Source organism: Hippocampus bargibanti, linkage group LG11 (genome assembly GCF_051943395.1).
Source record: "Hippocampus bargibanti isolate YZ-2025 linkage group LG11, ASM5194339v1, whole genome shotgun sequence".
NCBI lineage: Eukaryota > Metazoa > Chordata > Actinopteri > Syngnathiformes > Syngnathidae > Hippocampus > Hippocampus bargibanti.
This window is the reverse complement of record NC_142744.1, coordinates 4,022,401-4,048,034: the sequence shown is the minus strand read 5'-3', so window position 1 is coordinate 4,048,034 and position 25,634 is coordinate 4,022,401. Positions and strand designations below refer to the sequence as shown.

The window sequence follows — 25,634 nt, the reverse complement described above, 5'->3', positions numbered from 1 at the left end:
TTCTAGTTGTCTTGGACCAGGTTGTGGCTGGTTCCCTTCATGCTGGTCACGGGACCCCGCCACCAGCCCTCCCGGGTGTGTGGAAGGGGGGCGGGGGCACTGGCACAGTCATCCGTGGCAGTAAAATGCAAAGAATGGCCGCCATTGTCAGCCAGAACCCGGCCCCTGAAGGGCCCAGCGAAACAGAGCTTTGCAAACAGTCTCAATAAGGAGCCTCTTCTCTTCACAGAAGAGCCCGAGAGAGTGATGTATTTATATACGCTGCCTCCCCACCCTGCTCCCCCAGACAGCTTAAAGCATATAGATATATTTCACGTTTTAAGACTCGCGCTGAATATTCAGGAAGTCTTGTTTTTGAGTTGGTGACGAGTCCTCACCCTACGTCACTGAAGGAACGCCCCTGTCCGAGAAAGCGACACACAATGCATTTTGGGTACTTTGTTTGGTCTGAAAACTTTGTGTTGATGGCGAAATTAGAAGGAAAACACATAAATAACGCTATGGTGAATCGTTGTGTGTTGCACCAAGACTACTATTTGATACTAGTTGACACAAATTCCCAGCAGACAAATCAGCCCATTTCTAACGGAGCTTGGGCGCCATCTTGTGCATTTTCTGGGAACTACATTGGAGTCCAGACGCCTCAAAATGACACGGAAGGACTTCTTTAATCGATTGCAAACATTTATGCTTTCCTCTTCAGAACTATTTGAATCATATTCATAACTGGATGAGTAACAAGAAAGCATCTTCTCCCAATCTGAAGCCATTGTTTTGATTCTCGAGCAAGGCAAGATGTCCTGGCGTGACGTCACGAACAAGGGGGCGGGACCTTCTGAAACTGAAACTTTCTGAGGTCATTTTGAAGTAGTTTTGGGACACTTTAAGTCATTTTTATTGGTGTTTTGCGTTTGATTAAAAATATCAGCCTGCGTGTTTTGGGTATTTTAAATGCTATAAAACATTTTTCTGATGTCAGTTAGGAAACAAAAAAAAGGTGTCGGTTGTCCATTGTGGGACGAATAAAGCTTTTCTGATTTAAAGGAGTAAGAGAAAATGGTGCAAGAAAGTAAATACAGTTATATTGCGTGTGGGGTATACGAAAATGTTGACAAATTTTGACTTTGTGGTTACAGCTCCTTCTCTAAAACTCCCCCAAACAAAATAACTAAACAACCGTTCAAAATAAAGTATCCCTCGAGGCAAACATGCTAATCTATTTCTGTCTCATCCGCATCTACAAACTGTCAATTGCGGCAAAAATCATTTGATTCGTTCCACTTTAGCGCCTGCTCCGGACATGTGTTGCTTTGAGTCACATTCTGTAAAAAGTCCCGCCTTTTTTTTTGTGCTCCCTTTCGGCTCACAGCCTCCTCGCTCCTCACTTCGATAGTAGATAGAAAGATCTGAAGTCGTAAAGGTGTCCTAAACACATCCTAAAATGTGAACTTTTTTTTAGTGAAAGATCTCTAATAATCAAGACAATTTCCAAATGTCCTGAGCGGGAATCAGATGACACTGTTGTCAGCTGACTGATGGTGTATCAAAGGCTTATTATTTGTGTGTGTGTGTGTGTTTTAATAACCAACTCCACAAAGTGATTTGCTGGAAACTCGGTGATACCCATCATCTTCACAAAACCGCTGTCCTTAAGGTTGTTACATCCCCCCGTGGGACTCCCACTCCCCTCCGCTCATTTGTGCTTTCTCGGGCCGGCTCCTCTCCCATCGTGTTTGCAGGACATTGCATAATGCCGCTTGGTGGAATCTCTTCAGAATATTTGAAAGGAACCCCGGTGAATGTTTGCCATCCAGATGACAGGGAGCTAAATGGCTGACTGCTATTTTACATGGATGATGCAGAAACAAATACAAAAGTGGAGAGTGGCCAATGAGATTATTTTGGGTTTAAATAAAAAAATACATAATAAATAAATAAATACACAACTAAATACACAAATATATAAAAAATACAAAAATGCATACATAAATAAATAAACTACTGCAAATAATGCAAGTATGTTACAGACGCTCCCAACTTACGAACAAGTTACGTTCCGAACAGTTTGTTCATAAATTGAATTTGTTCATAAGTTGCTTCAGTGCTGTATTTTGTATGGAATGTATATTTAAGGCTTATAAAAGTATGTTTAAGTGTTGTTTTGTACTGAAAAAAGAAACATTTAATAAAATGTATGCTGTATATAGATAGGTGCATGTACAGCTGGAGAGAATACTACATATGTAACTTGAAAATTGTTCGTATGTACCGTTGTGCCTAACTCCAAAAAGTAGGGGAGCGGCTGTACACAATATTAAAAAAACGATACATACATATTCAATTAAAAGTAAACAAATATTAGCAAGATTTGCACACATTTTCGCGTGGTATTATGACAATATTAGGGGGAAAAAATACAATAATATGTTTGGGGAAAGTACAAAAGTATTGGGAAATAATTCTTTTTTTTTTTGCGAACGACGAAAAATATTTTAGCACATAAAATAATTTACACACATTTTTGGGTAATAAAATTACAATATTAGGGAAAAATACAATATGTTTGGGAAACTACAAAAGCTTCAGGAAATAATTCACATTTTGCAAACAATGAAAAATATTTGTTGCAAGGTTTACACAAATTTTAGTGTAATCATATTACAATATTAGGAAAAAAAAATACTTAATAAAATACAATATGTTTTGGAAAACTCCAAAAGCATCAGGAAATAATTCGCATTTTGCCAACAATGAAAAATGTAAAGAAAAGAAGACACAAATATCATGGGGAAATATAAAAGACGAAACTTTACGAGAGAAAATGCAAAAAAAATGTCACTTTCTAATGCATTCAATGCTTTATTCATCCTACAAGGAATTCCGTAATATATTATGATGATGATGATGATTATTATTGTAATTACAGTAAAGTCTCGTTATATCGATATTCAAGGGAGTCCGAAAAAATATCGATATAACCGGGACTATCGATATATCCGACCCTGTTTGCATGTAATTTTCTCCGTGCGTGCATAGAAATAGTATCGATATAACCGGGACTATCGATATATCCGATATCGATATAACGAGACTTTACTGTATTATTCAAAACGCCATGCACAGAAAGTCCAAGAAAACGCCCCCCCCCCCCCAAAAAAAAAAAAAAAAAGTTGACCATTCAATTTGTGCAAACGCTGAAACAGTTCCATGTGTTCCCGTTCCATCACGTCTTTCTGAGTGTGTCTTTCTTTGAAGCATCCAAAGCCTCGGGCCATCCCTGTTGGGACCATGCAACGTGTCACAAGATTAGCCGCGGTGTGTATATCGCAGGTCGTCATGGCAATGTGTGCATCTCAAAGTGCCGGCCGGGTAACGTTAACTGACTTGTTCAACCTCCTGTTTTCTAGTTTGAGTGATGACTTTGTTTTAGTTGTCATTGTTTTGTCGTGCTTTATCTCTGCATGACATGTGGAGAAGGAGGGAAAAAAAACGAGAACAGAAAATTGGGAGTAAAGTGATACCTCGGCTTACGATCGCTTTAGCTGACTAACTTTTTGCCATACGAACATTAAATTCGCAAGAATCTTGGCATACGAACTAATTTTTGGGAAACACACGGAGCGCCACAACGGCTAGCGGACTAGTTTTCGGCGGAAGAACACCAAACCAAACAGCCGAACAGCGCCACCGTGGCTGCCGGACTACTTTTCCACACCGACTTTCTTTGAGTGCACTCAGTGCAGACGTGTTTGTTATGAAGTGGATACTTGTGCTTTTTTGGGACCGAAAAAGACCCCACCACAGGCTAGTGTTAATCCGAAGAGGACACAAAAGAAAATTACAGTCCAGCAGAAGAAGGAGATCGTCAAAAAACACGAACGGGGTGTGCGTTTGTGTGATTTAGCGCCCCAGTACCAGTCCAGTATACTAAGTCGACCATTGCTACGTGTGGCTCAGGGTGTTTCTGTGTTGTCGAAGCAACGGTCTCAGGCAATAGAAGAGGTTGAAAAACTTCTGTTCATTTGGATTAACAAAAAGCAGCTAGCAGGGGACAGTGTAAGTGAGGGTATTGTCGAATATTGTCGAGAAAGCACGGCAACTTCACTCGGATATCATCAAGAGGCAACTACATCAACGACCATCACAAAGGTAAATAAAACGACTTCATTACACAGTACAGTTTATTTAGTTTATTACAATACAATAGCACATTTATTATACATAAAAATATGGCATATTTTGTGTCGTTTTAAGGCTTATTTAATCGAAAAGTATGTTTTATGGGGACCTGGGAACAGATTATTGTCATTTTTAATGATTTCTTATGGGAAATGAATGTTTGGCAGGCGAACTTTTCGCCTAACAGAGACTTTCCGGGAACCAATTAAGTTTGTAAGCTGAGGTATCACTGTATTTGAATAATCATACGATATAAGTGACACCAAGATATTAGAAAAAGTAACACAATCTCAATTTCTACATCGGTAGAAAGTCACGAGTCGAATATGGTGTGGGGGCAGGGTTGACATACATACCAAAATAGGACAAAATGTTCAACCAAAATACTAGCTAATGTTAAGCAGATTCCTTACTTACAGACAGTGTATTGTCGGTGTTCAAATACCTGACATGTTTCGGACATGTTTTGAACACCGACAATACACTGTCTGTAAGTAAGGAATCTGCTTAACATTAGTTATCAAGTAGACAGGATGAATTTAGTACAACAAAATACTAGCTTCGCCACAAAAATATGGACTGTATTGCTATCGTGGCTATGAAATAAAACTACAAAACAAACAACCCCAAAACCCTCCAATGAATATTAAACTTTGCCATTTTTCCTGTGACATCGTGACCTTTTTCTTTTTCCTTCATCCCTTTGCAGCTTCTCTCCATCTCATCGTGAACGCAAGCTATCTTGGCTTTGAAAAAAAAAACATTTATGTTCACGCCAAAGAGAGCCGAGCTATAAATAGTACTTTATTTGGGGGTGGGGGGAGGGGGGGTTAAATGTGCTTCCATATTAAAGGACAGAGAGGAGGGAGTGAGGCATGTGGTGAATGGCGCGTTTTGGCGGCTGTGTGTGTGTTTGTGTGTCGACGACACACACACACACACACACCCACTCACACATGGTGCTTTTGACCGCGAGTTACAGCACAGACCGCTGGAGGACAGCAGCAGTGGCGCTGCTCAGAGAGATTGTGGAATGGTCGTCCATACACCACCCCCCCCTCCCATTGCACCCCCCACTTCTGCCCCCCTTCCCCCCCTCTCCCTCCTCCCCCTTTCGAGCTTATGTAAACTAGCAGTGGAGCCAGGGCAAGCGGAGGCTATTTTTAGCAGCAACAGGACTGCAGAGCAGAAACTGGCAGCAGGTCACGTGTGCGCAGCCGAATCAAAGGGAGTATCCCGGCAATGCGCTGTAAACAAAAGGGAAGGTCAGTCGCAGAAGGTGAGACCAAAAAAAAAAATGCTTCTGTGGGAGTTTGATGTTGGATAGTGTGTGTGTGTGTGTGTGTATGTGTGTGTGAGCCCTCAACCATACCACCTCAACTCCTCATTTTATGATAGTAAACACATGGCAATGTAGGAATATGATATCATCCTATTGGAACATACTCTTATTTGCAACCCCACCAAAAAAAAAAAATCCCTCACTCCCTATTTTACATTGGAAATCCTTGAGTGGATCATAAAAACAATGGCTAAAGTAGGGGTTACCAATGTCTTCTTTTTACATTTAAAGCTATCCATAACCTTGCCCCCCATACCTATCTGACCTTCTTACAATTTCTATTCCCTCTCATTCCCTCAGATCCTCTTCCTCCCTCCACCTCTGTGTGCCCCCCCCCCCTGCCCGTGTCAGCACGATGGGGGTCAGAGCTTTCAGCTGCACTGCCCCCAAACCCTGGAACTCACTTCCTCCCAACATTCGTAACATCGATTCTCTTCCCACCTTCAAATCCCATCTCAAAACCCACCTATTTAGAATCGCATTTTATGTGTAGCTCTTTCTCTTGTTTCTATCTATAACTATAATTTATTTATTGTATTCTATTTGTGCTTGTATTTTACTTATTATCGTACCTATGCTTGTCTGTGACTGTAAAGTGTCCTTGAGAGCTATGAAAGGCGCTTAAAATGAAATGTATTATTATTATTATTATTATTATTTATTATTATTATGATCCTATATTTTGTTGTTCTACTTCTTCCTTTCCTTTCCTCTTACTTTCGTCACTTTGCTGCTGTGAATTGTAAATTTCTCCACTGCGAGATGGATAACGGTCAATCCAATCAAATCCAAGGATCACATAAGTGGCCCACTGGCCTGTTAAATTTTACTCCTCCGTGATGAGGCTTGATGTTTTTTTTCTAAAAATGTTGGATTATTAATTATATTTAACTCATTCGCTGCCATTCTTGAATTTTATTCGGGAATTGAAAAGTGTGACGTTGAGCGCCACTCCCGAATTTTATTTGGCTTTTGTTTTTTCTTGCACGGGGTGCCAATAAAGCCCTGGTCAGACCTCTGACAATGTTTTTGCCTTCCACAAGGGGACAGCATTTGCCTTTTGTTCATGGTAGCACTTTGTTACAGCTGCTATATAAATCAATATGTATACATTGTATTGTATTTTGTACAGCCACCCCCATTTCAAGCTCTGATAACTCCAGACCCATATAGCATAGGAATTAACTCTTTTTCTGATGAAATAAGAGAGTATGAGGTTTCTAACGCTGTTTACGTGGTCCTAAAACGTAATATTCTGTGGGTCCTGCAATTTGAATGAAAATGACAAAAACCCAGGCACTGGAGTGGACAGATTTTTTTGCACATTGTCTGGCAGTGAATGAGTTAAGACACAAACAATGCGATCAATTCATAGAAATAGCGTTTCATGCAGTCTTACAATTTGCGTCTTCACATAAATGATTGTTATTCATTATTAGCGAATACCACGAACATATATTTTGGGAATTGATTATCCTATTGATTTGTCTGCCGCTTACACAGTCAATCAGTTATGAGGCAGGTACTATTGTCGGAAAATGTTTGTGTTTGACTCAGCCTCGTTAGACCAGTATCTTTTCCAGAGCAAATAATAATATACAATCAAATTAATAACTGATTATATCAACCTAATGTAAAACCGGGTAGTTGGGTGGTTATCTTTGAACTTTTTAGGTGGTGTCATAAGGGTATTTTAGGGCGCGGGATCTGGACTATATGATGAAACAATAGCAATTTTCAATCTTTCAAGCTGCTGTGGCATAAGCATCACTTAAAACTTGAAGTCGGCAATTGCTTGGAGTCTAATCATGAAGTAGAAAATTGCAAAATTGGAATAAAATAAAATCAAAACGAAACGAAAGAAGAGGAGGGTAACCATAAATATGCGAATATGCAGGTGCCAAACTCCAAATATGCAGCGGTTGATTGTTCTTTTAAGTTTGCCCGGCACACGTGTGTCTTGCAAACAGCATTGACTATATATGGAAACGTACTGCCAGAAACACTCTGCTCACATTCAGTCTGACCGCAGCATACGATCGCTTCTTCCGACTTCATATGGGAATCATTTGGACAAATTCCCTTGTCGGAGTTTGAATTCATCCTGTATGGGCTGCTTCAAGCCCAACGTTGGCCTCTTGACACTTTTTTTGGAGCGTCCTGTTATGGTAGACCACCCATGTATGTGTCACGTTAGGCCTGTCCTTTGACGCTGTTGACCGGAGCAGATCATATCATCATTATTATTATTGTTTCTATTATTACCGTATTTTCTGCACTATAAGTCGCACCTAAAAGAAAATATTTTTTCAAAATCTGACCATGTGCCTCATAATGCGGTGCGCCCTATGTATGGAAACCAGTTTAAAATATGTCATTCATTGAAGTTGCCCATAATAATGCGGTGCACCCTATGTATGGAAAAGGTTTTTAAATACAGTGATACCTACGTTCACGAACTTAATTGGTTCCCAGAAAGTATGTGGAAGGCGAAAACTCCGTCTGCCAAATATTTATTTCCCATAAGAAAGCATTAAAAATGAGAATAATCCAATTCCAGGTCCTCATAAAACATAATTTTCTACTAAATAAACCTGAAAACGACACAAAATATACCTTATTTTATGCATAATAAATGTGGTATTGGATTGTAATTAAAGAAATAAACTATACTGTCTAATAAAGTCGTTTTATTTGTGATGGTCGTTGATGTAGTTGCCTCTTGGTGATATCCGAGTGAAGTTGCCGTGCTTTCTCGGCGAGAATACCCTCACACACTGTCCCCTGCTAGCTGCTTTTCTTTAATCCAAATCAACAGATTTTTTTCAACCTCTTCTATTTCCTGAGACCGTTGCTTAGACAACACAGAAACACCCTTAGCCAAATGTAGCAATGGTCGACTTAGCATACTGCTACTGGGACGCTAAGTCACACAAACGCACACCCGGTTCGTGTTTTTCGATGATCTCATTCTGCCCGACCGTCATTTCTCTTTGGCTGAACACTAGCCAGTGGTGGGGTCTTTTATGGTCCCATAATAGCAAAAGTATCCACTCCATAACAAACCACGTCTGCACTGAGTGCACCCAAAGAAAGTGGGTGTGGAAAAGTAGTCCAGCAGCCACGCTGTTCGGCCGTGTGGTTTGGTGTTCTTCCGCCGAAAACTAGTCCGCCAGCAATTGTGGCGCTCCGTGTGTTTCCCAAAAACTAGCTTGTATGGCAAGATTACATTCTTGCAAATTTAACGTTCATAAGGTGAAAAGTTTGTGAGCTAAAGCGTTCATCAGCCGAGGTATCACTGTACGTCATTCGTTGAAGGAATTAACTCTTTTTTTTCTGATGAAAGAAGAGAGTCTAAGGTTTCTTACGCTGCATTGACACTGTCATCCTAAAACTCAATATTGTGTAGTCCTGCAATTTGAGTGAAAATGACAAAAACCTTGGCACTGGAGTGGACATATTTTTGCACGTCATCTGGCGGTGAATAAGTTAATTGTTGGATTCCATATCCAGTTAAGATAGCTTCCATCCAGTTAAATCATTGTGGTGTCACTTCATTATTCCACCGCCGTTATCCCGTTAATCACTCACACATCAAATCACCTTTTTTGTCTTGTCCGCGCGATCAGCTGGGATTAACAGGAAGCGACTTTTAATCGTTTGTATTCTATTCTAATGAATTGAAATATTTTGTAATCATTTGTGAGCTAATCCCCTATTTGTATCATGTATATTTTCATCGACGCAGCTATTCGTAACAGCGGGGGTTACCGTGGATCGGCCGCTGTCTCACGGGAGCCTCGTTAACTGCTCCATGACAGGCAACATCCTTATCAATTATCCCCCTCGCTTCAGCTCTCAACTTGTAGAACCCCCCTTTCGTTTTGGATTTATCGCGAGTGACGCGTCGGCTGTCCCAATCTGTCAGATGCATCTCGCCATAGTTTAATTTTCTTGGTCAAAATTCTTCAGACACACTGCAAAATGTTGCAGGCCCGCTGCTGAGCTTCTTTGAACTGTTATGCTAGCCAAAACGGTGACACTTTACAATAAAACACCAATACATAGAACAATAAAACCATGAATCAAATGATAAATAATAAAATAGTGTGTCAAAGTCAAGGCCCGGGGGCCAAATCTGGCCCGCCGCATCATTTTATTCGGCCCATGAAAGCAAACCTAGCATATCAAGTTCCATGTTGCTTGCTAAAGTCCTAGCCAAAATTTCAAATTGTCATGTAAACTACAATAACAGACATCATTTTTACTTCAACATTGTAAACTAGTTCTTCATTAATTTGTTGTGCACTCTATATGTAATATGTGGAAGGGATTAAACATTGTAATGGCTTCCCAAAATTCATAACGGCCCCCCGAGAGGAAACCATCACTACTCGTTTGACACTCTTGTTTTCTACCGTTCACATTGCTTGAAATTATTCACCAAAATATTGGGCAATTTATGGTGATATTAACCATTACACAGTCTGCTCTCATGTGACATTTGATAACCCCTCCTTTAATATAGTGGTTCAATTTGACCCATTTATTTTTGCCCCCAAAAAGAATACAGTGAGACCTCAACTTACGAACTTAATTGGTTCCCAGACAGAGTGTGTAAGGCGAAAAGTGTGTATCTCAAAAAAAAATTCCCATAGGAAACCATTAAAATGGGAATAATCCGTTCCCGGGTTTCCATAAAATATACTTTTCAACTAAATAAGTCTTAAAACTACACACAACATTCCTTATTCTATGTATAATAAATGTGCTATTGTATTGTAATGAAAGAAATACACTGCATTGTATCATAAACTCACTTTATTTACATTTGTGATGGTCATTTATGGCTTCATGGAATGGCGTTGGAGGTCGAAGGTCAAAGGGAATTGCTGTTTGGAAAGTGAGCACATTACATGACGACTGTAATTAAAGAAATAAACTGTGCTGTAAAATAAAGTGGAAGGAGAGTCACCTTCCATAAGGACTATTGGTAACTTAACCTCTGGTGCTGTTCGGTCGTGTGCTTCCGCCGAAGATCACTCCGCCAGCCGTGGTGGGTGTGTATTATGAAAATAGTGCTTATTATAAAGTTTAATTTTCATAAATTTGAGGTTTGTAAGATGAAAAGTTTGTAAGTTGAGGTGTTTGTAAGTTGAGGTCTCACTGTACTACCAATTGCGGACGTGGCTCCAACAAAAGTCACCATAAGTCACATTGAAACATTTTTAATGGACCCAAACAAAAAAAAAGCATAACGGCTGACTAGCACCGCACAGTCCATATCTAACTTACCCGTAGTTGATGATTCTAAAATGATCGGTCCTACTCAGTTCCAACATGCAAACGGCAGGATGCAATGGAAGCGGCCTGGCGAGAACATAGACAAAGGTGAGTGGTACTGGCCGACTACCGTTGCCATGGGAACCCAGCTGCTGAAAGCAGGCAGCCTCCCGTGCTGGTGTCACAGTAACTCTGCCTTCTGTAGGCCACCGGGCGCTATAGCATCCACTCTTGAGGGTCCTGACTCGTAATGCAGAATCAAAACAAGAGATGTTACCGCATATATTTTGTACATTCGTCGTGTCGCTTGTCTTGTCTTGGATTGGATTTACCTTTATTAGTCTCCCAGTGGAGAAATTTACATTTCACAGCAGCAAAGTTATGAAAGGAAGATGAAAGAAGTAGAAAAAGAAAAGTATTATTATTCAATTTATTCAACAACTGGACATTCACCAATCTGATTATATTACGGCATTCCAAAAATTGAACTGGCTGATTGCATTAAAATCTGAATTTCTCTTTAAAGGACAACCGACGTCTCCGGACAAGTTGTGTCCATAATTTGTAAAATGGCTTCAAATGACTTCTACTGATCGTATTTTACAAAGATTCCACCGCATATAGCTATATTTTACGTTTTAAGACTCTCGCTAAATATTCTGGAAGTCTTGTTTTTGAGTTGGTGACGAGGCCTCACCCTACGTCGCTGAAGGAACGCCCCTGACCGAAAAAAAAGGTCACATTGTAGCAGTCCTTCCATCACGTCAATGCATTTTGCTGTACATTGTTTGGTCTGAAAACTTTGTGTAGCACCAAAAAGAGGCAGAAGATGGCGACAAAGCTCCGTGTAAGGAATTAATCAGCCTGTGGAAACGGCTCTTTTTGGTGCTACATATCCTGCTCCCAGGTACCTCAAAATGGCACGGAATAAATTCTTTAATTGATTGCAAACGTGTATGCTTTCCTCTTCAGAACTATTTGAATCATATTCATAACTGGATGAGTAATAAGAAAGCATCTTCTCCGAATCTGAAGCCATTGTTTTGATTCTCCAGCAAGGCAAGACGTCTTGGGGTGACACCACGAACAAGGGGGCGGGACCTTCTCAAACTGGCCACTTCCGGGTTCATTTTTTTTTTGTTGCAGATTTTGGACACTTTAAGTCATTTTTATTGGTGTTTTACGTTTGACTAAGAATATCATACTGCGTGTTTTGGGTATTTTAGATGCTAGAAAACGTTTTTCTTATGTCAGTTAGGAAACAAAAAAGTGATGTCTGTTGTCCTTTAAAGGACAACCGACGTCACTTTTTTGTTTTTTGTGTCACTCATCATACAAACAAAACACACTGTCTGAGCCGCTATCTCCAAACTCTCATTATTGTATTATTATTTTTGTAATCATTTTGACAAATCTTTCTCTTTCCACTAAAGCTACTGTCAATTTTACTTTAGTTGCATTATTTATATATTTCTGTTTTGTTTTGTTCTCCACACGTCTGTTTGCCTCCATTTGAAGAGATACATCGAGTTAGCGGCATGCTACTAGCATGTATTAACTCCTAGCATGGCTACGAGAAAGGCCGAAACACGGCCGCCTTGACATAAAACAGCCACTTTTTGTTTACACCAGATTTGGTTTGACTTTCAGGAGTGTCTCCGTTCTGCTACTCCTATATTTAAGACGGACGGGTCCACAGAGCCGCTGATTGATTGGTCTCGTTCGGCGATCCATCTCGTTCGTACGGTCGTTCTTGTTCCTGTTTGGATGGATAGCCTTGAGGTCTTTCTAACTGGCTGACCGACAAGACGCTGGGATGACTGTCGATAACTTTCACGTAGTTGATATTCATTGAGCATATTTATGTCATTTTTGGGGGGGCTTGGTACATCTTTTAAATAGTTACTTTACATTTTTTTGTCCATGCTTTTGCTATAGGTTGGGATTTACCACCAGTGATTGATTGATTGATTGATTGAATTGCCTTTTTTGGTGGGTGCTCAAGGGTGGACGGTCATGTTCTGCGGTCATTGTTTAAAATCTGTTGCATGTTGCCCATTTCAAATAAATCAAAGTTAGTTATTATTATTATTATTATTATTATTATTATTATTACATAGCTACCTAATAGATAGCTAATATGTAGCGAATAGATGGCTAATACCTGGCGAATAGCTAGCTAATACCTGGCGAATAGATAGCTAGTCCCTAGCGAATAGATAGCTAAAAGCTAGCTAGCTATATAGCTAATAGTCAGCGAATAGATTTTCAAGACGTCTTGAATGAGGTCAACTGAAGACGCAGAGCTGATGGTTTGCCTACATCTGTTTAATAATAATAATAATAATAATAATACATTTTTATTAGCTATCTATTTGCTGGCTAGCTAGCTTGCTATCTATTTGAGTTACGCTTGTAACTTACGTGTTACCCACAGAAAAAAGTTCTCCTGTGACTCTAAAGTGTCCTTGAATGTTTTGAAAGGCGCTTATAAATGAAATGTATTATTATTATTGTTGTTATTTTTATTATTATTATTACTATTATTACTATTAGGGTTTAAGCAATAGTTCCTGTTAATATAGATATCCACGACAAGAATTAAGCGCTCTTTCTGTCCGTGTGATGGTGCTGCTGGCGCATGGGGGCACTCGCCAGCGGGTCTCACACAGGCTGAAGTGAAAAAGTAGATGCTGCCAGCCCGCACAGTTCAAAATATGGAAACTATTGATCGGGCATATTGGAGTGCGCTGCTAATTAAAGATGTTTGTACTATTTGTAAAAAGTCAAGCCAATTATCAAATGAACACATGAGTGGTTACAGTGGTTGGATTTGTTGGATTTGTTTCAAACAGCATTCCCCTTCCCCCTTTGCTTTATTATTATTATTATTATTATTATTATTATTATTACAGTAAAGTCTCGTTATATCGATATTCTCGGGAGTCAGAAAAATATCGATATAACCAGACTATCGATATATCCGATCCTGCGGGCATGTAATTTTCTCCTTGAGTTCATAGAAATAGTATCGTAATAAGCAGTACTATCCATATAACCGATATCGATATAACAATACTTTACTGTATTATTATTATTTTGATGGAGGGGGACTAGACGGGTGGCAACATGTGACCTGGACAGCATGGGGCCTGAGGCCAAAGGTCCTTGTTTGTTTATATTGCCATCTCTCATCCTCTGGATTTCTTACAAGAAGAGAAAAAAAAAAGGCAGCGAAGGATTCAATTGTCTCATTGATAAATACAGACAAGTTATATAGTATAGTATTAGGACATTTCCTCATTGTGGAACTATTAACTCATTCACCTAGAGCGCCGTTCCCAAATTTGTTCGGGTTTTGGTTTTTATTGCTGCGGGTGGCATTAAAGCGCTGGCCAAACCTCTGGCAATGTTTTCCCTTCCACAAGGGGGCAGCATTTCCCCTTTTTCCCATGTTAGCGCCCTTTTTCAGCTTCAGCTGTTGTTAAATCGCTATATAAATCAATATGTATGTATTATTTGTTATGTAGTTGTTTTGTTGTTTTTTTTTTACTGTGTTACTTCCGGATTAAGTGAACACTGGCACATGTGGCTGCCGCTGCTCACCCACAGAAAAAATATCCTGTGACTGTAAAGTGATCCTCTTCCTCCCCCACCTCCCCCCCCCCCCCCCCCCCCCCCCCCCCCCCCCCCCCCCCCCCCCCCCCCCCCCCCGACCCATCTCAGCACAATGGGGGACACAGCTTTCAGCTGCTCTGCCCCCAAATTCTGGAACTCACTTCCTCTCAACATTCGTAACATCGATTCTCTTCCCAAATCCCATCAAAACCCACCTATTTAAAATTGCATTTTCTGTGTAGCTCTTTCTCTTGTTTCTATTTATAATTGTATTTTATTTATTGTATTGTATTTTGTGATTGTATTTTATTTATAGTACCTATGCTTGTCTGTAAGTGTAAAGTGTCCTTGAGAGCTTTGAAAGGCACTTGAAATATAATGTATTATTATTGTTAAAGGCTTTCTTATTCTGAAGCAAATATGATCCCTGTATATAATCGGAGAGTCAATGATTATAAAAATTGGACGACAAAAAAAAGTAATAATATATAATCGCAATGTGTTTCCATATATTTAATAAGACTTTTTAATCATAATTTTAAGCTTTCTGTGCTTTGATCAGGTGAGCCAAAAAACGTGAAAACTCATATCTATATAAATATGCAATATTGACAGTAACTCTCAATGATATATCTCTTGTCCTAGCGAATTAAGCATCGACTGATATCGCTGTTCGGGGTTCCTGCCCTGTTTAGAATCGTTCTAACATGATCATGAGAGTTGAATGTTCCCAACTCTAATTGTATTGTCTGACATTTGTCTGGTGGTCACCAAAACCGGCTTAGCTTCTGCCCTGCGTCCTCCCTGAGCTAGGATGTTGATGCTACATCCGATGCTATCTCTCACATTACACACACACGGCATAACGCACACACAGTCTGTCTTATGTAATCTCTCCAGCTGGGGGGGAAGTTGAGGCCAAAAATAGCTTTGACTGAGCAGCCCTGCCCTCTTGTGGACACAACGAGCCATTGTACCCCTTCCACTCTGTTAGCTATCATAGCTTGTTGCCAAAATGCTTGACTGACAATGTTAAATTGTTGAAAAAGTTTATTTTACTTCTTAACTATTTTTGGGCGGTACATAATTTGTAAAATGGCTTCAAATGACTTCTACTGATCGTATTTTACAAAGATTCCACCGCATATAGCTATATTTTACGTTTTAAGACTCCCGCTGAATATTCCGGAAGTCTTGTTTTTGAGTTGGTGACGAGTCTTCATGTTACGCCACTAAAGGAACGCTCCTGACCGAAAAAAGGACACATTGTAGCAGTCCTTCCATCACGTCAATGCATTTTGCTGTACATTGTTTGGTCTGAAAACTTTGTGTAGCACCAAAAAGAGGCAGAAGAGGGCGACAAAGCTCCGTGTAAGGAATTAATCAGCCTGTGGACACGGGCTACATTTCCCGCCCCCAGATACCTCAAAATGGCACAGAATAAATTATTTAATCGATTGTAAATATGTATGCTTTCCTCTTCAGAACTATTTGAATCATATTCATAACTGGATGAGTAACAAGAAAGCATCTTCTCCGAATCTGAAGCCATTGTTTTGATTCTCCAGCAATGCAAGACGTCACGAAACTGGCAACTTCCGGGTTTATTTTTTTGCAGATTTTGGACACTTTTTAAGTCATTTTTATTGGTGTTTTGCGTTTGACTAAAAATATCATACTGTGTGTTTTGGGTATTTCAGATGCTATAAAACGTTTTTCTGATGTCAGTTAGGAAACAAAAGTCATGTCGGTTGTTCTTTAACGTTGATAAGGACATCAACGGTTAGACCAACGCTTGTTAGAAGTTAAATGTTTATGTAAACTTGTACTGTATGTGTGTTGAATACATTTGCCATGGATGTGTACAAAAAAATGTTTCTGTTACGCTGAAGATGTTTAACTGTTATTTTTTTTTTTTCATTTGATCAATAACATTTTCAAAACGTGTGTAAATTTCATGAAAATGTCTTTGTGCTCTTTCTGCAGTTTCCTCGACAGAATCGATTCGGTAAGACAGAGCGACTACACACCAACAGACCAGGTATGTCCTCTAATTTTGCTCTTCAACCACCTATTTTCTCGCCATTGAAAACATTTTTATTCATCGTGTGTTTTTTTCAGGACCTGCTGCGATGCCGAGTGTTAACTTCAGGGATTTTTGAGACCAGGTTCCAAGTAGACAAAGTCAATTTTCAGTAAGTCCGGCAAAAAAAATAAGAATACAGTGAGAATGTATTACTATTATTATTATCTCTAAGAGAGCTAGCTTTCTATATATTTGAGTTACTTCCAGGTTGAGTGGTTATTAAGTAACTTTTAGCTAGCTTTCTCTCTTTGAGTGATTATTAGCTAACTCTTATCGAGCTAGCTGGCTTTATATCTATTAGAGATGCTTCCGGGTTGAGTGATTATTAGCTAACTCTTAGCTAGCTAGCTATCTTTGTATATATTTGAGTTACTTCCGGGTTGAATGATTATGAGCTAACTCTTAGATAACTAGCTAGCTTTCTATTTATTTGAGTTACTTACAGGTTGAGTGATTATTAGATAACTCTTAGCTAGCTAGCTTTCTATCTGAGTTGCTTCCGGGTTGAGTGATTATGAGCTAACTCTTAGCTAGCTAGCTTTATATCTATTTGAGTTCATTCCGGGTTGAGTGATTATTAGCTAACTCTTAGCTAGCTAGCTTTCTATCTATTTGAGTTGCTTCCGGGTTGAGTGATTATTAGCTAACTCTTATCTAGCTAGCTGGCTTTATATCTATTAGAGATGCTTACAGGTTGAGTGATTATTAGATAACTCTTAGCTAGCTAGCTAGCTTTCTATCTATTTAGGTTACTTCCGGCTTGAGTGATTATGAGCTAACTCTTAGCTAGCTAGCTCGCGTTCTAGTTGAGTCACCTCCGGGTTGAATGATTATTAGCTAACTCTTAGCTAGCGAGCTCGCTTTCTATCTGAGTGACTTCCAGTTTGATTGAACGCAGGCGCGTGTGGCTGCCATTGCTCACCCACAAAAAAAACTGATCCTGTGACTATAAAGTGACTTTGAGAGTTTTGAAAGGCGCTCATAAATGAAATGTATTATTATTATTGCTGAATGTGTATTTTATTTCACGTGTTACGTCATGTGTGTGTGTGTTTGAACACAAGATGGCGGCAGTGAGTTCCTCACAGTGTTTTTGTGTCCTGTATTCTGCAGCATGTTCGATGTTGGCGGCCAGCGGGACGAAAGGAGAAAATGGATCCAGTGCTTTAACGGTCAGACGCGACTATTGTTCCTTCTAGGTTCTTTTGTGTTTTTTTTTTTTGGGGGGGGCGGGTTATTTGGGGTTCTTCCCCCTCCCTGTACCGGCTAACGTTGGTGCCTCGTGCACTCGTTCTCTTTCCCGTCCCATCTCAGACGTCACGGCCATCATCTTCGTGGTGGCGAGCAGCAGCTACAACATGGTCATAAGGGAAGACAACAACACCAACCGGCTACGGGAAGCCTTGGATCTCTTCCGCAGTATTTGGAATAATAGGCGAGTCCTGTATTTGATCCCGTTTCTTTCTGACTTGATGTCAAAAACAATTAAATCACATGTGACGTCGCCTTGCTTTTTTTGCAGGTGGTTACGCACCATCTCGGTCATTTTGTTTCTAAACAAGCAGGACATGCTGGCTGAGAAGGTATTAGCTGGAAAATCGAAAATTGAAGACTACTTTCCTGAATACGCTCGCTACACCATACCAAATGAAGGTGGGGTTTCTCACACTCGCACACATTCTGACGATCCTTTGACGTGTTTTTTTTTGTTGTTGTTGTTGTTGTTGACGGTCCGTCTGTCTTTTGTTCCAGCAACTCCTGAGCCCGGCGAGGACCCCAGAGTGACAAGAGCAAAGTTCTTCATACGAGATGAGTTTCTTGTAAGTCGAACGTGTGAATATTGTTTCAATGATACGCAAAAAGACTAGTTTTAGTCATAAGGTCCAAAACAAAACAAAAAAGCAGGCATTATTTTTGTTCTGGGTGTATTTGGAAGTCACAATTCCGGATAGAATAAAAATTCAGTACCCAAAAACAGTTTTCCACAACAATCGGAAATTTCATAATAATAATAATGTCTGCCAATATTGCAAATTTTCCCATTGCTTCAGAATCACAACGCCTTGACTGCCAGACGATGTGCAAAAATTGTCCACTCCAGTGCCAGGGTTTTTATCATTTTCACTCCAATTGCAGGACCCACAGAATATTGAGTTTGAGGACTACATAAATATTCAATACAGCGTAAGAAACCTTAGATTCTCTTCTGTTATCAGAAAAAAAACTATATATGTGGAATAATATATGGAAACGACAAAATATATACAGTGATACCTTGGCTTACGAACTTAATTGGTTCCCAGACAGTGTGTAAGGTGAAAAGTGTCTATCCCAAAAATTAATTTCCCATAGGAAACCATTAAAATGAGAATAATCCGTTCGCAGGTCCCCATAAAACATAATTTTCAAATTTTCTAAGCCTTAAAACTACACCAAATATACCTTATTTTATGTATAATAAATGTGCTTATCATTAAAGAAATAAACTATAAATAATATAGTATAATATATAGTATAATAAAGTCGTTTTATTTACCTTTGTGATGGTCGTTGATGGCTTGATGGAATGGAGCGGCCGGTTTCATCAGCATTAAACACTTGATGAGGAACGTAGCCTTCTTCTTTCAACATCTTGAGGAATGATCCCTTGTAGGTGCTTTCTCTGCGATAATTTTAGCTAGTTCCTCATCAAGTGTGTTCTGTTTAGCTGGGTTGATAGCTTTTTGCATCAAGTGTACAGATGGCTTGTCCGGGTTATTTGTGGAGCCTTATTGATGGGATATTTTAACCTTGCAGTCTACACTCTGCCTTTGAATCAATATATCAAAGTTGAAACGAGTCCTAATTTCACTGTTTTCTGTCTATTTTCCTCACCATTTCACTTTTTTTTTTTTTTTTGTTTTAAGCTCTGTCGTCTCCCTTTCGTGTGTGTGTGTGTTTTCTCACTCTCTCTCTGTCGTCTGCCTGTCTCTTTAATGTTTAACCCCCACCCCTTCCTCACTGCTGCGTTCTTGACCAATCACGTGGCTTTAACCAAAGACTGGGGGCGGGGAATAGGGGACAAAAACAGTCGGCTGCCATTTTGTTGTTAGAAGACACATCACTCATTGTGGCAGCTCCGTGTGTATCCCGAAAAATAGTTTGTATGCCGAGGTAAAATTTTCATAAATGTAACGTTCGGAAACCGAAAAGTTCGTAAGCCAAGAGGTTCGTAAACCGCGGTCTCACTGTATGTGACATCAAAGCCAATTTAAACATGGACAAAATATACATGAAAAATCCACACCTGATTGTCACTTCCTCGTCATCAAATGTGGACTTGTCAACTTTTGTCGCTCTGGATCTTTTCGGGAGGTTATCTGTCCGTATTATTCTGCCCCCTGGTGGCCAGCTATTAAAGTGACGTGTGTTTCTTTTGCTCCGTAGCGAATTAGCACGGCGAGCGGCGACGGTCGCCACTATTGCTACCCGCACTTCACCTGCGCAGTGGACACCGAGAACATCCGGCGGGTGTTCAACGATTGCCGGGACATCATCCAGAGAATGCACCTGCGGCAGTACGAACTCTTGTGATCACACCTTCCCCCGAGGACCATCAAGTACTACTGAAGTGTGTCAAATCCTCCTCTTATTCTTTCACTTTTTTGGATTCCCTCCACGAGGAGAATATTTAGATTGATTCTTTTGATGATTTTTTTTGCCCACCCTCCCCCTTTTACCCTCATTCCACTAAGCTTCGGGCTACCTCCTTTACTTTGCCCTCTTCTCACTTTTTTCGGATACATGAAGACACCTACAGACCCTCAGTATAGAGCGTTTGTGTGTGTGTATGTGTGTGTGTTTGTATGACTAGTTTTGTGAGGACCACTAACATTTTATACCATACGTAATGAGGACATTTTTGACAAGTGAGGACGTTTTGGCCGGTCCTCACAAGTTTTTCATTCTAAAGGCTTCTAGAGGGTCTATATATGCATCTGTTAAAGTTTCAGAAAGGTCCTCACAAATTCACCCAAAATGATTTTTTTTTGGTGTGTATTTTCATTTCACTTGGATACACACACCTTTTACTCACTGTGTGTGTTTGTGTGCATGGTTAATGAGAGGAAAAAGTTCATACCACAAAAAGTAAAACTATATTTTTACCAAATTCACTACAGGGGTGAGGACGTTGAATGTACCCATTCAGAAACCTCACTCCTGCTGTTATTTGGGTTTCAAGTCCACTTTTTATTTCTTTTTTTTTTTTTTAAGAAGTTGAAGTGGGAAATGGGGTGACATTTAGTGTTCTAATGTAACTACTACTTCTTCTCTAAACTCATCAGCAACGGTGGTCCTCACTCCTTAGCTGGAGTTATCCGGACCTCACAAAACCATTGAAACAGGAATGTGTGTGTGTGTGTGTGTGTGTGTGCGTGCGCATGTTTGTTAGCCCCGCCCCCTCTCCTCCATGCGAATGAAGATATAAATGCACTTTGCATTAGATTTCACCACCCCCCTCTCCCCATCTTTTTATTTATATTTTTTCGTCTCGATGATTTGGATTACTCTCCCACAGGAGGAACACACAATGTAGCATCAATGCGATATTTATTAACCCAGTCACCACTTCTTTTTTTTGGGGGGGGCAGGGGGGTGATTAAAACAACAACAAAAAAACACTTTGCGGACCGAGAGAATAGCAGGAAATGGGGGTACACCATGAAAAAAAAAAGAGAAGTACGGCAAGCCGGATGGATTCTCGCCTCCTCCCTAAAGGAGCTGCTGCTGCGTGCACTTTAGCCCTGCCGCCGCCACTACAGACTCGGACCCTCATAAAAACAACACACACACACACACAAAATACATCCTCCAACCTGCAGGAAGGGGAGATAAAAATGTATTATTATTATTATTATTTTTTTTTCTTCTACACTGTGCAAGGTGGAATTCTCCTGTACAGACTGTAAAGTGTAATATTATTTTGTACAAGTTCAATTGAAAAGAGAAACAAATCTACTTGTAGATCTTTGTGCCTTGATTATGGCTGTACCTGTAAAAAAAAGAAGATAAAAACAAGAAAAAAAGACAAAAAAAAAAAACAAAACCGAGCTCAGATGTAAGTAATGTTTTTTTTTTTTTTTTCAACCGCGCTGTACAGCTTGATGTCAACAACACTTTTTTTGTCAGCAGCAAAACAAGGAGACGCCGTGAAATTGGGGGCTTTCGGGGGGGGGGGGGTGTCATTCTCTGTCGAGTTTTCTGCTTTATAGAAAATATAAATAAACTGCTGTTTATTGAAAAAGAATAAAAAAATAAACATTCTAGGGAAAGCCATGAAAAGGTTTCATCAGCCGTCGTCTGTACTTCTTTCAAGTTGTCGGACGTTTCGCTTCTTATCCGAGAAGCTTCGTCAGCAAACTTAAGTCTTGCTGGTAGTTTCGGCCCTATATATATATATCCCTACTGTCCAGATGTGGCAGTGCTATGATAAGTCCCTGCTCTCAGTTTGGGGGGAGCAGAGGACTATTCCCTCACTATTTCAAACCATCTATTTTCTTAAGAAGCTATTTTCATAAAAGAGCAAAACCCTTCACTAAATCGCCATGGTGGGGTGAGGTTTAATTTGGATTGTTCGTACAACAGACTTAGGCAACATAGTTATGCTGATGAGGTGATACCAGAGCAAATGGGGCAATCAGGCAGGACAATAGAAGTAATCATTCAGGACAATAGAAGTAATCAATGTAGCCTCAGGGAATAGTCCTCTGCTCCCCCCAACCTGAGAGCAGGGACTTATCATAGCAGAGTCTGGCACCGCCATGTCTGGACAGTAGGGATATATATAGGGCCAAAACTACCAGCAACATTTTTTAGTTCCCTGACGAAGCTTCTTGGATGAGAAACGAAGCATCCGACACCTTCAAATTTGTACAGATGACGGCTGAAGAAACCTTCTCATCGATGGACCACTCCTGTACGACTGAGAGCTGACACCAGACGTATTCTAGGGAAAGAATCTTTAAAATATACATTATGCAAAATTAACCACTTACCTGCAGTTAGGACCACATGTTGCAGCACCATTGCCTTTTTTTTCAGGGGGGTTGGGGGGTTATTTCACCCCCCTCTTACCCCTTGTTTAATTGTATTATTGTTAATCATAATAATAATAATAATAATTTCACAGCTTTAAAACACACATTGGAAATCCATTGAAAGTGTCCAAAATTGCAACCTGGTGTTGTTTTAGGAGCCAACATATTTTTATTTTATTTTATTTTATTTTATTTTTATTTTATTTTATTTTATTTTTTTTTTTTTTTTTTTATTTTATTTTTTTTCCCAATTGTGTGCGAGATCTTGTGTACATAGACTCACACACGCATTGTGTGTGCGCGCGCGCGTGTATGAATGTGCGGACAAAGAATTTTATAATTGTATGTACATGTAAATTTATAGGTCTATATAAATATATATGTACACTTATACATGTTGAATTATGTATGTGTGTGCCTAGGTGTACATACCTATGTATGTATACGCTAAATATGTATACATACACACATGGGAAAGCATGTCTAGAATGGAGACGAACAAATGAGCGTGTGCAATATTGGTCATGTTTGGGCGAGGGGGAGGGGGGGGTCGGGTCCTATGGGGAGCCATATGCGATATTAGACACAGGCACGATGAATGTGTGAACAACACCCAACAAGATGAGCTTTTCTCCTTGTACAAAAAAAAACAAACAAAAACAAACAAACAAGTCAGCATCAGCCTTTTCTTCTTCTTCTTCTACACTACACACACACACACACACAGTCGAATTGGACTGCAGAGGCCGAAAACGCGCTCGAGAGCCTGGGAGGACGTTGAAATGACATTTTTATTTTTCTTTAAATAAAGAGGCACATTAGAGGAGTTCTCTTTTTTTTGGGGGGTGGGTCTTTCTTTACAATACTTGAATTAAATCCACATGAACTCATTATTTGTCATTGCAATTGTGGAAGCCACATAATAATAATAATAATATAATAATAATAATAATAATAATACATTTCATTTATAAGCGCTTTTCAAAGCTCTCAAGGTCAATTTTCAGTCAACAGGAAAAGTTAGATTACTAGCTAGCTAGCCAGATAGCTATATAGCTAATAGCTAGTTAGCTACATAGAAAATAAATAAACAGGCAAATAAATATCTGAACTTTGAGCAACTGATTTGAAATCATATTCCGGAATGTTGAGTTTTAGGACTACATAAACGTTCAATACAGCGTTAAATAAACACCTTAGACTCTCTTCTTTCATTAGGAAATCGTCAGAGTTAATTCCTAAATTATATGCGTCTGGAGTTATATGAGCGTGAAATGAAGGTGGCTGTCCAAAATACAATGCAATACAATACATATTAGTTTATATTGCGCTTTAACAACCGCTAAAGCTGGAACAAAGCGCTAACATGGAAAAAAAGGGAAATGCTGCCCCCTTTTGGAAAATAATCCACATTCACTGCCAGACTATGTGCAAAAATGTGTCCACTCCAGTGTCAGGGTTTTTGTCATTTTCACTCAAATTGCAGGACCCACAGAATATTGAATTTTAGGACTACATAAACATTCAATACAGTGTTAGAAAATCCTCCGTTAATTCTTAAATTACAGTAAAGTCTCGTTATATCGATATTCAAGGGAGTCCGAAAAAATATCGATATAACCGGGACTATCGATATATCCGACCCTGTTTGCATGTAATTTTCTCCGTGCGTGCATAGAAATAGTATCGATATAACCGGGACTATCGATATATCTGATATCGATATAACGAGACTTTACTGTATATGGATCTGGAGTTATATGAGCTTGAAATGGGGGCGGCTGTCCAAAATACAATGTAAACATAACAATTTGTTGATATAGGGCTTTAACAATAGCTAAAGCTGGAACAAAGCACTAACATGGAAAAAAGGGAAATGCATCCCACTTTTGGAAAAGAAAAAAAAAAAACATGGTCAGCACATTATCGGCACCCAAGCATGAAAAAACAAATTTGGGTATGGCGCTCCACGTCGTATTTTCAATTCGTGAATGAGTTAAGTTCCTCGAAATTAGTTTCAGCACGTCTTGAAAACAAGTCTGACCCACTCAATTCTCTCGAGTGGTTTTTTAAGATGTGTTTATATGCTTTGATAATAACAAGAATGTTGTTACCTTGAAGATACAAAATTTGTCCTCGTTTTGAAAACAGTCAATTGCATTTACAGATGTTCCGTGAAGCCACGTGAGGTTCACCAAAATGTTATTTTTTATTTGATCCCTGGAGACAAAAACGTTGACTTTGAAGAAACTAAGACATCTTTTGATGTGCGTAAATTCTTAATTTTCTGTAGCTTCAAGAAAAATCAAATCACAAAATTGTTCTTTAGTCTTTGACGACACAGTTAAGAAAAGCACGTGTTTTTTTTTTTCTTGGAAGATGCGAAATGGTCTTTACACCCAACTGTTCATTCAATTCACGATTATAATAATAATACATTTCACTCAACCCGGAAGTAACTCAAATAGATAGCTAGCTACCTAATGTATAGATAGCTAGCTAGATAGCTAATAGATAACTAGCTAGACAGCTAGCCAGGCAGCCAGACAGGTAGTAGATAGCCATTAGATAGCTAGCCAGACAGGTAGTAGATAGCTAGCCATATAGCTAATAGATAGCTAGCCAGACAGGTAGTAGATAGCTATTACATAGCTAATAGATAGCTAGCTAGACAGCTAGCCAGGCAGCCAGACAGGTAGTAGATAGCTATTAAATAGCTAGCCAAATAGCTAGACAGATAGCTTAATAGATAGCTAGCCAGACAGGTAGTAGATAGCTATTAGATAGCTGATAGCTGGCCAGATAGCTAATGGATAGCTAGCCGGACAGGTAGTAGATAGCTAACAGATAGCTAGCTAGACAGCTAGCCAGACAGGTAGTAGATAGCTATTAGGTAGCTAGCCAGGAAGCCAGACACGTAGTAGATAGCTATTAGATAGCTAGCCAGGTAGCTAATAGATAGCTAGCCAGATAGCTAGCTAGATAACTGAGATTGAATGGAATTACAAGCAAAAATATATAAAGTATTAAAATTCCATTGTTCCTTTCA

At 39.5% G+C, this 25,634-nt stretch overlaps 1 protein-coding gene across 3 annotated transcripts in view; it reads left to right on the top strand.

Annotated features, from left to right (window-relative positions):
* LOC148891202 (guanine nucleotide-binding protein G(olf) subunit alpha) overlaps positions 1 to 23,408 on the top strand; it is a 51,966-nt gene extending 28,558 nt beyond the window's left edge. For 2 of the 3 annotated variants that reach the window (XM_089007986.1, XM_089007988.1), the window contains exons 6-12: positions 16,409 to 16,463; positions 16,544 to 16,617; positions 17,622 to 17,680; positions 17,823 to 17,943; positions 18,031 to 18,161; positions 18,261 to 18,328; positions 19,935 to 23,408. In XM_089007986.1, coding sequence (XP_088864112.1) covers positions 16,409 to 16,463; positions 16,544 to 16,617; positions 17,622 to 17,680; positions 17,823 to 17,943; positions 18,031 to 18,161; positions 18,261 to 18,328; positions 19,935 to 20,081 — 655 coding nt within the window. In that variant the 3' untranslated portion in view covers positions 20,082 to 23,408. Of the gene's footprint in view, positions 1 to 16,408; positions 16,464 to 16,543; positions 16,618 to 17,621; positions 17,681 to 17,822; positions 17,944 to 18,030; positions 18,329 to 19,934 lie in introns of all 3 variants that reach the window. The other variant, XM_089007987.1, reaches the window with a different exon arrangement.
* The last annotated feature ends 2,226 nt before the right edge of the window (positions 23,409 to 25,634 follow it).